The following is a 13,243-nucleotide window of genomic DNA, read 5'->3' on the forward strand; positions in this document are numbered from 1 at the left end:
TACTGATCAACTCCAAAGCGAGTGACAGAAAATGAAAGTGACCAGCATCATTTCCTGTGTGAGACCTGGGGCCTGTCCAGACCTGTCCAGGCTTAAAGTCTGTTCCTGTCTGTTCTTGCGTGTTTCTATGAGATGTTGCAGACAACAGGCGGTGAGTGTCTCATCATTGACTCTGCCACATCTCTTCTTATTTACCGGTTTGAAAGAAGAAATTTGGCTGAAAACTTTCTCCACCATAGTTATTTTTTTTGTTGAGGTCTTTTTCAAGAGAGAGAAATTGATGTGTTGTTTGAAAATATACCCGATATACCTTTTGATTTTCCTAAACTTAGACGAACTGCCATTTCCAGTAAACCAACCCCAAAACACTTATTTTCTAACAGGGATTAATGACACTTCTGTTTCTAATTGTTTACAAGTATGTTAATAAAGAGTTTTAATAAGTGCTCTGGTCAATATCCATTTCAATATTTCATTGGGGGGATAATGAAGAGCCCCACCTAAGGAATGTATCACCAGCGTCGATATCTTGGTCGTGGCTCTGAATCAGTGATCCCAGGTTGCACTGTGGGACGGTTCACTGACGGTTGTTGTTCCGGTCTTGCAGCCAAAGACGACCGGCAACAGGATTATTCTGGGTGATGGTGACTGTTGCTGTGACCTACGTCATCTAACTACCCAATAGAACTACAGTATGAAAGGATGTACTGAAAAAAAGATTTTTCGTAAGAATGTATTGTAGTTCACTTCTGTGGGTTCATTATTTTAATCAACAGGAATTGAGTTGATTCCGTAGTTTCGATCTTTTTCTTGTTTTTTTGTTTCTCCAGCATTCCTTCTTCACTGTGCCCGACCCAAGAGAACTGCCCAGCATCCCTGAAAATGTGAGTCCTCTTGTCTCCTCCAGATGAAAGGCATCCAAGTTATTTTCCCAATAAGGAGTTCAAGCTTTGTTAAACTCATTTTGTCTCCAATAGTGGTTGTTAATGACAGACTATAGATTAAGCAACTCCATGCTCCTACTTCGTTACTTAAAGTTCAAACTTAAAAATCCAAAGGCGGAATTTCTAAAGTAAGCTTTCTTTTCTTTTTAAACTTCCTAACAGTTCCTGAAAACTTCACTTTGTCTGAACAGGAAACAAAAAAGAACATTTAAACTGGATGTATGTAAAATCAGGTTGCTTTGGTGAGTCACCAATGTGCCACAGTACTCGGTGAGTTACTATCAGTGATGGTGTTTCCACCATGTTCAGATCCATGGATATTATGACAGAAGATGGAGTTGGGCAGGAAGCTTCCCTAAAAACTGATCATCTTCCAAATAACACATCACATGTTGGAAAAGGATGATATCTCACTTCATTATTGCAACATACACTATTGCCAAAATCATTTGCTCAGCGATCCAAATGATTAGATGAAGGTGTTCCAATCACTTCCATGACCATAGGGTGTATAAAATCAAGCACCTCTGCATGCAAACTATTTGTGCGAACATTAGTGGACCAATTTGTAACTATGGAGCTCAGTGACCTCCAGCGTGCTACTGCCCTCTGTCATCAGTCAGTCCAGCCGGGAAACCTCCTTGTGCCGTCATGTTCCTCAACCCACTGTTAGTAGAACCATAATAAGTGATCTTGAACGTCAGTTACTCATCCATCACAGAAATACGGTCAGCAGATGCTGAGCTGTGTAATGAACAAGAGGCCCTCTGTTTTCTGCAAAGTCATCAGACCCCCAAACCGTCATGTGACCTCCAGGTTAGCTCCAGAACTTAGCGTAGAGTCTTCATGGAGGGTTTCAATGTTCCAGCTGCGTCCAAACTTCAACATCACCACTGGACTCTAGAACACTGTGGTGTATGGACACCGCCACTGGACTCTAGAACACCACTGGACTCTAGAACACTGTGGTGTAAGGACACCGCCACTGGACTCTAGAACACCACTGGACTCTAGAACACTGTGGTGTAAGGACACCGCCACTGGACTCTAGAACACCACTGGACTCTAGAACACTGTGGTGTAAGGACACTGCCACTGGACTCTAGAACACTGTGGTGTAAGGACACCGCCACTGGACTCTAGAACACTGTGGTGTATGGACACCGCCACTGGACTCTAGAACACCACTGGACTCTAGAATACTGTGGTGTAAGGACACTGCCACTGGACTCTAGAACACTGTGGTGTAAGGACACCGCCACTGGACTCTAGAACACCACTGGACTCTAGAACACTGTGGTGTAAGGACACTGCCACTGGACTCTAGAACACTGTGGTGTAAGGACACCGCCACTGGACTCTAGAACACCACTGGACTCTAGAACACTGTGGTGTAAGGACACTGCCACTGGACTCTAGAACACTGTGGTGTAAGGACACTGCCACTGGACTCTAGAACACTGTGGTGTAAGGACACTGCCACTGGACTCTAGAACACTGTGGTGTAAGGACACCGCCACTGGACTCTAGAATACTGTGGTGTAGGGCACTGCCACTGGACTCTAGAACACCACTGGACTCTAGAACACTGTGGTGTAAGGACACCGCCACTGGACTCTAGAACACCACTGGACTCTAGAACACTGTGGTGTAAGGACACCGCCACTGGACTCTAGACCACCACTGGACTCTAGAACACCACTGGACTCTAGAACACTGTGGTGTAAGGACACTGCCACTGGACTCTAGAGCTGCACTGGACTCTAGAACACCACTGGACTCTAGAACACTGTGGTGTAAGGACACCGCCACTGGACTCTAGACCACCACTGGACTCTAGAACACCACTGGACTCTAGAACACTGTGGTGTAAGGACACTGCCACTGGACTCTAGAGCTGCACTGGACTCTAGAACACCACTGGACTCTAGAACACTGGTGTAAGGACACTGCCACTGGACTCTAGAACTGCACTGGACTCCAGAACACCACTGGACTCTAGAACACCACCGGACTCTAGAACACTGTGGTGTAAGGACACCACCACTGGACTCTAGAACACTGTGGTGTCTATCATGCTTCTCTGTCTGCCAATCTGATGGACAGCCTAGGTTTGGCAGCTGTCAGGTGAACAGTACTTGTCTGACTGAACTGTACCAAGCAAAGTTTAGTGGAGGGGGGTTATGGTGTTTCTCGGGTGTTGGGCTTAACTTCCACTGAGAGGAACTTGGAAAGCTTTCACATGCCAAGACTTTTTAGACTATTTAATCCCCCTAACTTTGTGGAAGCAGTGTGTAGACAGCCCCTTCCTGTTCCAAAGTGACTGCGCACCGGTGTACAAGGCAAAGTCAATAAATATATGGATATCCTGACCTCAACACCTTTGGGATGAATTAGAGCATACATCTCCATTGGTCGGGCCAAGTCAAGAACGCAGGTGTTCCCCAAGGATCTGTCCTCTTTCCTCTTCATTCTATACATGCTTCCTCCTGGTCAAATGATAACCTACTACAAAATGTGCTTCCACTAATGCACCCACAACACTCAACTTTACATAAAAACGGACCGCCCCTCATCCTCATCTGCTTCAGCATCGGCCTCACACCCACCGTCAGCCTCCACACTCACCCCTCTGCCTGGAGGAGATAAAGGCATGGATAAAACACAATTTCCTCCAACTGAATAGCTCCAAAGCCACGGCCATACTAGTTGGTACATCCCATCAGCTTCAGTCATTCACAGTCACATCAATAAACGTTCTGGTCAGGACGTTCCTCTCTCCTCCACTCCTCCTTGGTGTGCTGTTTGACTTCCACCTCTGTTTTGACATGCACATCCAACATCGATGTAAAAATATCATTTTACCATCAAAGAAATATTGCAACCCTCTGCCCATTACTCGCCCTGCCTGACGTTGAGAAGCTCGTCCATATCTTTGTCACCTCCAGGTTAGGGTTACTGTATCTCACTCCTCTATGGCCTCACCAACAAAATCCTGCAGAAACTCCAATACTTTCCAAAGAGCCAGGTTCCTCACCAAAACCCCAAAACATGACTCCATCACACCAGTACTGAAATCCCTCCATTGGCTCCCCGTCTCCCCCAGAATACACTTCAAGATCTGCATTCATGGCAACACACCCCCTACTTCAAGGAACTGCTCAGCCCTCCAATCAAAGCGCGCTCCCTCCGCTTCAGTAACTCCTCACATTCCTTTTCCCAAGGACCAAACTGAACCAGGGGTGACCCTGCTCCGCCGTGGAATTCAATTCCTGACCATCTGAGGGCTCCACAGATTGCATTTAGAAAAACCCAAAAGAACTAAAAACACCCCTGCACAGCTGTTATTGACTGTAATTGCTGTTTTGACAGTGTTTTATATTTGCTTCTATTGATTTGTATTGCTGGGATTTGAAGTGTTCTATATTGTTGCCTGAGCTCGCATTGTTTTGAACACTTTGAGATTTCCTAATGTAAAGTGCCATAGAAATAAATTGCATTATTAGTATTATTATTAGAGCGGAGACTGTAAGCCAGGCCTTCTGGTCCCATATCAGTGTCGAACCTCACAGATGCCCTTCTGGAAGAAACACACTCCTAGGCCTTGTGGAAAGACTTCCTCGGAGAGTTGAAGTTTTTGTAGCTGCAAAGCATGGACCCACGTTTTGTTCTAAATGATGGGATAAGAATAGGATGTCATTCATGTTCTTATGTATGTGAATACAAAATGGTGTACCTGGTGGCCAGCGGGCGGAAATCAAAATCATAACAATCAAGGAAAATGACCTAAAATTGAAACAAACTGTTCTGCTTCTGAAACGCATGTTACAACAGTCACATGACCATCGGTGTGTGCAGTGTATGAAGATATTGTTTTTTATTGCACCAAATAAATTGCTGAGATTCTCATATATTCATTGTTTTGAAACATTTTCGTTTGACGTGACTAAATGAAATTGTTGCATCTGTTCAATCACTTAACACACAAGTATTTTGTCATTCAGTAAATGATGCCATTTGAACCAAACACTGTGTACCAAGTGATGCTTTAAATAGTGGATTTTTCTATGGAAAAGTAAACATTTTTGATTTTGATTTTGATCTTTGCTGTCACAAATAAATGTTTTTGTTTTCTTCTGTGTGACTCTTTCAGAGAAACCTAACGGAGTACTTTGTAGCAGTAGATGTCAATAACATGCTTCATCTCTATGCTAGTATGCTTTATGAACGTCGAATCCTCATCTGCTGTAGCAAACTAAGCACTGTAAGTAAACTCTACCGCCTCTCTGCATGTGGAAACACTAATCTTCAAGCAGGATAGAAGTTAAGCCTTTTTCAAAATAAAGCTCAATGCAGACTAATAGAAATCTAAATGTAGCATTTGAAAATAAAACTTTAATTCTCTTTGTGGCCTGCTACCAAATGATCCACCGGCTGGTACCGACGGGTCTGTAGACTGATGTTGGGGATCTTGTCTTCCAGGATAACTGCAGTGATTTACTGCCTTGTTTTCTATAATAACTACAATTGTTGAGTTTTGTAATTAACTAACCAACCAACCTGTCTCGATCTTGTGTGGAAGCAGTACATCATTTTTCTTCTTTTATTCATTTAGTTTGATTAAACGGACCAAAGACCTGCTCTTTTCACTGTGTATATTGTTGACTACATTATATGACAAGTGATTTCTTTTCCAGTATTTCCTCTCAGAAAACTGCAGTTCTGGATTTTGTGCACTCACTTATTGTTGCTGGAATGTGCATAGGCATTATGGAAGAATGTAAGGAAAATATCACCAATATGATTTTGTAGTCTAGTCTCAGTGCCTCCTTTTCCCGGACTCATGCAGCCTTTATCCACATCAGAAGCAAACTAAGAGAAAACACAAGACAAGACTGTAGGTTGTGATGGTCAGATGTTTCACCGTGACAGCCAAACCTTGTGTTCCAGTGCTCTGTTCACTGGGGCAGTTAAAACCACCCAGGGTGTTCCCCTGGGCACATCTCTGGGCCCAGTCACAGTCTCCCATTGGTGTTTTTCCCATGAAGAAAAACTTCTCTGGAGTTTGGAACATTTTGTGAAATTTCTAGAATTGCATTTCTGATAAACTCTTGTTAGCTTCAGATTACAGAAGTGCTCGTCAGTAAAATGAAGAAAATACGACTGACTTTTAAATCTCGGTTTAAACCGGGGGTCTGCAATCTTTATGATCAAAAGTACAGTTTTCACAATATTCTACCGCAAAAAATGTGTGTAGCTACAAAACATGTCAATTCTCTCATTTTAAAACAAAATAAACATCTTTAAATGGTGATACAAATAAACATTTAAGTGTCATGGGTACAATTTTGCTATATCTTTTTAAATTTTTAGAGCTTTTTCCTCTTTCTTGTCATGGATTTTCCTGCTTTAGCGATTGAACTGTTTGTAGTTGCAGTGTGTTTCCTCATGGTTACAGTTTTAGCTCTACAACACACCATTTCCCTCCTTTTCCCCTTCATTTGTCCTTTTCTCCTTTGCTTTCCTTTTTTCCTTCACCAATTTGCCTTTATTCATTTTTTTTCTTTTCCTAAATGAAATGTATGAGGATTTTACATTTTTTTATTTGCTTTTTTAACCATTTTTACTATATATCTTTTATTAGTATCGGTATTAGTATTATTAGAGTACTTTTAGCCTTTTTATCCATTTGTTAGCTGTTATATCCTGGAGATTAGACCATTTTCAAAAATCAGTGTGTTATGCAAATAAAAATATAAGCAAAATGTTTCTTGACAAGATATTTTGTGAACACGTCAGGGAGCCACATGTGGCTCCACAGCTGCAGGTTGCAGACCTCTGGTTTAAACAGATGTTACAATAAAGGCACAGACCCAGTAATGATGAGATGGTGTTTTTCTGTGGTTTGTCTCCAGTTAACCGCTTGTGTCCATGGGTCTGCAGCTATGTTGTATCCAATGCACTGGCAACATGTTTACATTCCTGTTCTGCCTCAGCATCTGTTGGACTACTGCTGGTGAGTGGAGACTCATGATCACGCTACACACACACACACACACACACACACATACACACACACACACACACACCAATCCATCCATATCCACTTAAAATGTCATATTCACCCAATTAAATCATGCACTGGCTGCATAAATGTGTTAACATGTTCCATTTGGGTGTCCATCCATATATCTATATACTCTCTGCATCACTTTCTCCAGGTCAGATCACAGCATGCTGGAATTGTTTCTTGAAGAGGTTGAATTTCTATTCAGGAAAGCTGCAGGTTGTTAAAGTCTGCACAAGAACTGGCACAATTCCCAGAAAGTGATCTGTAACAAGTAAAGTTTAGCAAATAAAAGGCTTTACAATACATTATGTATATACAGTACATGTACAGTAACATTTACAAAGAACTACATTGCATGGGTTCCAATTTTTTATTGGAACTAATCACACAATTCCATGATCAGAAAAGTGCTGTGATATGAACTGAGTCAGGTTTGAACTGTGATGGTGGTCGTATCGAGGAGATGCACTTTGTTTGAATTCATTTGTGTATCCTGCTGGCAGTCAAATGCGTGAATAGTAGTGCTGTCAATTGATTCAAAAAACTAATTAATGGCACAATTTTCTGGAATGAACATTTTCTCACATTTCTCTCTTGTGTAAACACTTCCAAAGTTCAAACCTTGGTAGATTTTAAAACATGAACATACCACTGCCTCTTGGCAGGCAGGACTTTGTCTGTGCACAAGGGTTTGTTGACACTGTGGGGTTTGTCGGGAACACAAATTGCAAACATGCAGCACTTCAGAGTCTCACTGCTATCGATCAGACAGGGATGTATGTTTGGCAAGTCGAAAGCATTTGCGTACATAAGACACGGCACAGAGATTGATTGACAAAGGTCTAAGTCCCTTAGCCAATCAGGACGCAGAATACAATGTGCAGGTTCTCCCTTAGCCAATCATGATTGAACACGTCACGTTCATACGCTGTAAAAAGAAAAAGCATGTAAAATCCGCGAAAGGTGAACTGCGTTATAGTGAAGGACAACTGTAATAGATCTTTATGTATTCAGGGAAAACCACAGTATTAATGTCGGCTCAACACAGACTATTTAAATTAAGACTATTTTTATAACGTGCTTTTAGCTTTTGGTGAAACTGTTTCCCTCCAAGATCAGCAAAATAATAAAAACATGAATAAATTAATTAATAAACGTCTAACATAAGTCTGGGTTTTGTTAGTGCAGGATCACCACTTTGACCATTTGAATATTTCTAGAAACAAAGTTGTATTCAAGTTATTACATGAACAAAGTGTCTGGGGGGAGCTGTTAAAGACCCGAAAACATTTCAAATCAATTAATTAAATCTACGTGTTATTTTTGACTGTACTAGTTTGTACATCAAATGAATTCATATTTTATTTAATTAATGAAACATTTAATGACATTTATATATTTAGTTCTAATTTTCATTAATCAATGATTATTTAATGGTGTATTTATTTATTTAATTTTGGCACATTTAAGTAATGAAATAATCAATTAAGTAGTGAAATAATTCTATGTGTGTGACACCGCAGCCTAAGAGCTACTGGAGCGCAACATAGAATTGCCACAAACTACTTCTCAGTGCAATAGTGAATTTATTTACCATGTGCTCTTCTGTACAACAAGCAAATCAGGAATCCTTAACAAAGTAATCCAAGAGTGAGCTCTACTATAAAAAAAACAACAAACCAAAAATCACCTCATTCTGTCAGGGGTCAAACTTACCTAACAAACAAAAGAAACAAGAAAAAGTTACAGCTCACTGAGGCCCCGTTTACACGACAACGATTACAAGTGTATTTGCTAAATAGAGAGCGAGAGAGTCAGTCGTCGGGCAACTAGGTATTGTGCCACTCTGTAGTTACGGTGCTGCACATACTGCTGTAAGAGAGTAAAAAAAACGGAAGTAAACAAGACTACGTTAATAAATTTATGAATTAAGTGTTTAAAATCAATTAACTAAATTAACGTGTCATTTTTGAAAGCACATGTGAATAGTTGTTTTATTACAGGTTTTTTAATTGTATATCTTAGACTGATCAAAATGATATTCCTAATTTGAGCCTTTTAGAAGGGGTCTTTATTGTATATAAATCAGGGGGACGGCGACTGTGTGCCTTAGGAACTGGCATTTATTAACACGACTACATTACCCAGGATTCCCTGGTAGCGTGGGCTTTCGTCTACGGACAACAGTAACACTTTACATTGATATTAAGGATTTTCGGGCAAGTGCTTGCCACTTTTTACTTGCCCAAAGTTCAATAGAAATGTATAAGTTTGTGCAATATATGAATTCGACCAACATAACCTTTTTATGTAAAAAAAACTTGTAGTCTCTTTAATAATCAAGATATCGCAGTGAAACTCAGGGAAGGCGTATCTCTTTGTACTCTTAAATCTGAAAGAATAATAATCTATATTTTAAGTTTGTTCTTCACAGCAAAAAGCCCAGAGTTGATTTAACGCCCACTGTGTTTAGTTTAGGTCAACCGGCCTCAGACGTATAATATGTATAGTATAATAATAATAAATTTGATAGTTTTAAGATTAGAGCGGTCACACCCTACTACCATACTACTACATACTGTCACACCTTATTTATTGTATTAGTCACTTTTTATCCATATGCATTGTTTTAATAACGTGGTAAATGTGTCATGTATTTTTATTATAAATGTTAATAACCAATCAAATCCTGTCCCTGTTCCTCCTCCTCTTCCTGTTCAGTCAACTTTGTTTCTGAACCATAAAAAATTATGAAACTTCGGGATTAGAAAGTGAAAATAATCAAAAATATGTTGTTTTCATTGAAGTTGTATTTGCGTGGAATTCGAGTGAATTTGTAATAAGCTTTGGTGACTATCTAAATGTTGATGGAACTGAAAAGTTCAAAATAGCGGACGACGAGGAGTTTCCCCGACTGCGTAATTTGACGGATTCCAATCAAAACGCATGTTTTCCAGGGTAGACTGTCCAGAATGCGGAATAGGAATCGGGAAGAAAATGGCGGTCGCGATCATTTTCCAACGCTATCATCTCGTTTGCACAAGAATCACGTGATCGTGGTCTCAGGGTGAGAAATGGCCGCGCCCTGCAGTGGTGTGATCAGTTGTGATCAAATCCATCCATCCATCCATTGGCTACCGCTTTATCCAGGCCGGGTCGCGGAGGCAGCAGTCCAAGCAGAGTTGCCCAGACTTCCCTCACCCCAGACTCTTCCTCCAGCTCCTCCGGTGGCACCCCAAGGCGTTCCCAGGCCAGCCGAGAGACATAGTCTCTCCAGCGTGTCCTGGGTCTGCCCCGAGGCCTCCTACCGGAGGGACATGCCCGGAACACCTCCCTCGGGAGGCGTCCGGGGGGCATCCGAAATAGATGCCCGAGCCACCTCAGCTGGCTCCTCTCGATGTGGAGGAGCAGCGGCTCTACTCCGAGCTCCTCCCTGGTGACTGAGCTCCTCACCCTATCTCTAAGGGTACGCCCAGCCACCCTACGGAGGAAGCTCATTTCAGCCGCTTGTATCCGGGATCTCGTTCTTTCGGTCATGACCCATAGTTCATGACCATAGGTGAGGGTAGGAACGAAGATCGACCGGTAAATCGAGAGCTTCACTTTTTGGCTCAGCTCCTTCTTCACCACGACGGACCGATACAACGTCCGCATAACTGCAGACGCTGCACCGATCCGCCTGTCGATCTCACGCTCCATCTTTCCCCCACTCGTGAACAAGACCCCAAGATACTTGAACTCCTCCACTTGGGACAAGGGCACTCCACCGACCTGGAGGGGGCAAGACACCTTTTTCCGGTCGAGAACCATGGCCTCGGATTTAGAGGTGCTGATCCTCATCCCAGCTGCTTCACACTCGGCTGAGAACCGTGTCAGTGCACGCTGGAGATCCAGGCTTGATGGGGCCAACAGAACCACATCATCCGCAAATAGCAGAGATGAGATTCTGTGGTCCCCAAGCCGGACCCCCTCCGGCCCCCGGCTGTGCCTAGAAATTCTGTCCATATATATGATGAACAGAACCGGTGATAAAGGACACCCCTGCCGGAGGCCAACGTGCACAGGGAACAGGTCCGACTTACTGCCGGCAATGCGAACCAGACTCCTGCTCCGGGAATACAAAGACCGAACAGCCCTCAACAAGGGACCCCGGACTCCGTACTCCCGGAGCACCCCCCACAGGACATCTCGGGGGACGTGGTCGAACGCCTTCTCCAGATCCACAAAACACATGTGGACTGGTTGGGCGAACTCCCACGAACCCTCAAGCACCTGGTGGAGGGTATAGAGCTGGTCCAGTGTTCCACGACCAGGACGAAAACCGCATTGTTCCTCTTGAATCCGAGAGGAACGGCCGGACCCTCCTCTCCAGTACCCTGGAATAGACTTTCCCGGGGAGGCTGAGGAGTGTGATCCCTCTGTAGTTGGAACACACCCTCCGATCCCCCTTCTTAAAGAGAGGGACCACCACCCCGGTCTGCCAGTCCAGAGGTACTGTCCCCGCCCGCCACGCGATGTTGCAGAGACGAGTCAGCCACGACAGTCCCTGCACATCCAGAGACTTAAGGAACTCTGGGTGAATCTCATCCACTCCCGGTGCCTTGCCACCGAGGAGCTTCACAACAACCTCGGTGACTTCAGCTTGGGAAATGGATGAGTCCACCTCTGAGAACCCAGTCTCTGCTTCCTCAATGGAAGACGTGGTGGTGGGATTGAGGAGGTCCTCGAAGTATTCCTTCCACCGCCCAACGATATCCCCAGTTGAGGTCAACAGCTCCCCACTTCCACTGTAAACAGTGTTGGTGGAGAACTGCTTCCCCCGCCTGAGGCGCCGGACGGTTTGCCAGAATTTCCTCGAGGCCGACCGAAAGTCCTCCTCCATGGCCTCTCCGAACTCCTCCCAGACCCGAGTTTTTGCCTCCACCACAGCCCGGGCTGCGGCTCGCTTGGCCTGCCGGTACCTGTCGATTGCCTCGGGAGTCCTATGAGCTAACAGTGCCCGGTAGGACTCCTTCTTCAGCTTGAGGGCATCCCTTACTTCCGGTGTCCACCACCGGGTTCGGGGATTGCCGCCACGACAGGCGCCAGAGACCCTGCGGCCACAGCTCCGAGCAGCAGCTTCGACAATGGAAGTGGAGAACATGGTCCACTCGGACTCAATGTCTCCAACCTCCCTCGGGATCTGTGAGAAGCTCTCCCGGAGGTGGGAGTTGAAGGCTGCGCGGACGGAGGGCTCGGCCAGATGTTCCCAGCAGACCCTCACAACACGTTTGGGCCTGCCGAGTCTATCCGGCCTCCTCCCAGTCCAGCGCATCCAACTCACCACCAGGTGGTGATCAGTTGACAGCTCTGCCCCTCTCTTTACCCGAGTGTCCAAGACACGCGGCCAGAGATCAGATGACACGACCACAAAGTCTATCATTGACCTCCGGCCTAGGGTGTCCTGGTGCCATGTGCACTTATGGACACCTCTGTGCTCGAACATGGTGTTCGTTATCGTCAAACTGTGACTAGCACAGAAGTCCAATAACAGAACACCACTCGGGTTCAGATCGGGGAGGCCGTTCCTCCCAATCACCCCCTTCCAAGTCTCGCTGTCATTGCCCACGTGGGCGTTGAAGTCCCCCAGGAGAACAATGGAGTCCCCAGTTGGGGCACTATCCAGCACCCCTCCCAGGGACTCCAAGAAGGTTGGGTCCTCTGAACTGCTCTTTGGTGCATAGGCCGAGACAACAGTCAGAGACCTGTCCCCTACTTGTAGGCGTAGGGACGCAACCCTCTCGTTCACCGGGGTGAACTCCAACACATGGCGGCTGAGCTGTGGGGCAATAAGCAAGCCCACTCCAGCCCGCCGCCTTACACCGCGGGCAACTCCAGAGAAGTGGAGTATCCAGCCCCTGTCGAGGAGCTGGGTTCCAGAGTCCAAGCTGTGAGTGGAGGTGAGCCCGACTATATCTAGACGGTATCTCCCAGCCTCCCTCACAAGCTCGGGCTCCTTCCCCCCCAGCGAGGTCACATTCCATGTCCCAAAAGCCAGAGTCCGTGTCCGGGGATCGGGTCGTCGAGGCCCCTGCCGTCGACTGCCACCCAATCCACAGTGCACCCGACCCCTACGGCAGCCTCTGTGGGTGGTGGGTCCACAGGAGGATGAGGAGGAGGGGCCCGCGTCGTCCCTTTGGGCTGAGCCCGGCCGAGTCCCGCGGGCAAGAACGCGGCCACCAGGCGCTCG

At 45.1% G+C, this 13,243-nt stretch overlaps 1 protein-coding gene across 4 annotated transcripts in view; it reads left to right on the forward strand.

The window, feature by feature from the left end:
- The window catches only part of dennd1a (DENN/MADD domain containing 1A), an 88,693-nt gene that overhangs the window by 42,131 nt on the left and 33,319 nt on the right, over positions 1-13,243 (forward strand). For all 4 annotated transcript variants that reach the window (XR_013936962.1, XR_013936963.1, XM_080510602.1 and 1 more), the window contains exons 8-10: positions 831-884; positions 5,098-5,208; positions 6,860-6,960. Coding sequence is in view for 2 of the 4 variants with exons in the window: in XM_080510602.1 (XP_080366728.1) it covers positions 831-884; positions 5,098-5,208; positions 6,860-6,960 (266 nt within the window). In the remaining 2 variants the exon portion in view is untranslated. The remainder of the gene's footprint in view (positions 1-830; positions 885-5,097; positions 5,209-6,859; positions 6,961-13,243) is intronic.

The sequence above is a fragment of the Blennius ocellaris genome (genome assembly GCF_963422515.1).
Source record: "Blennius ocellaris genome assembly, chromosome: 15".
NCBI lineage: Eukaryota > Metazoa > Chordata > Actinopteri > Blenniiformes > Blenniidae > Blennius > Blennius ocellaris.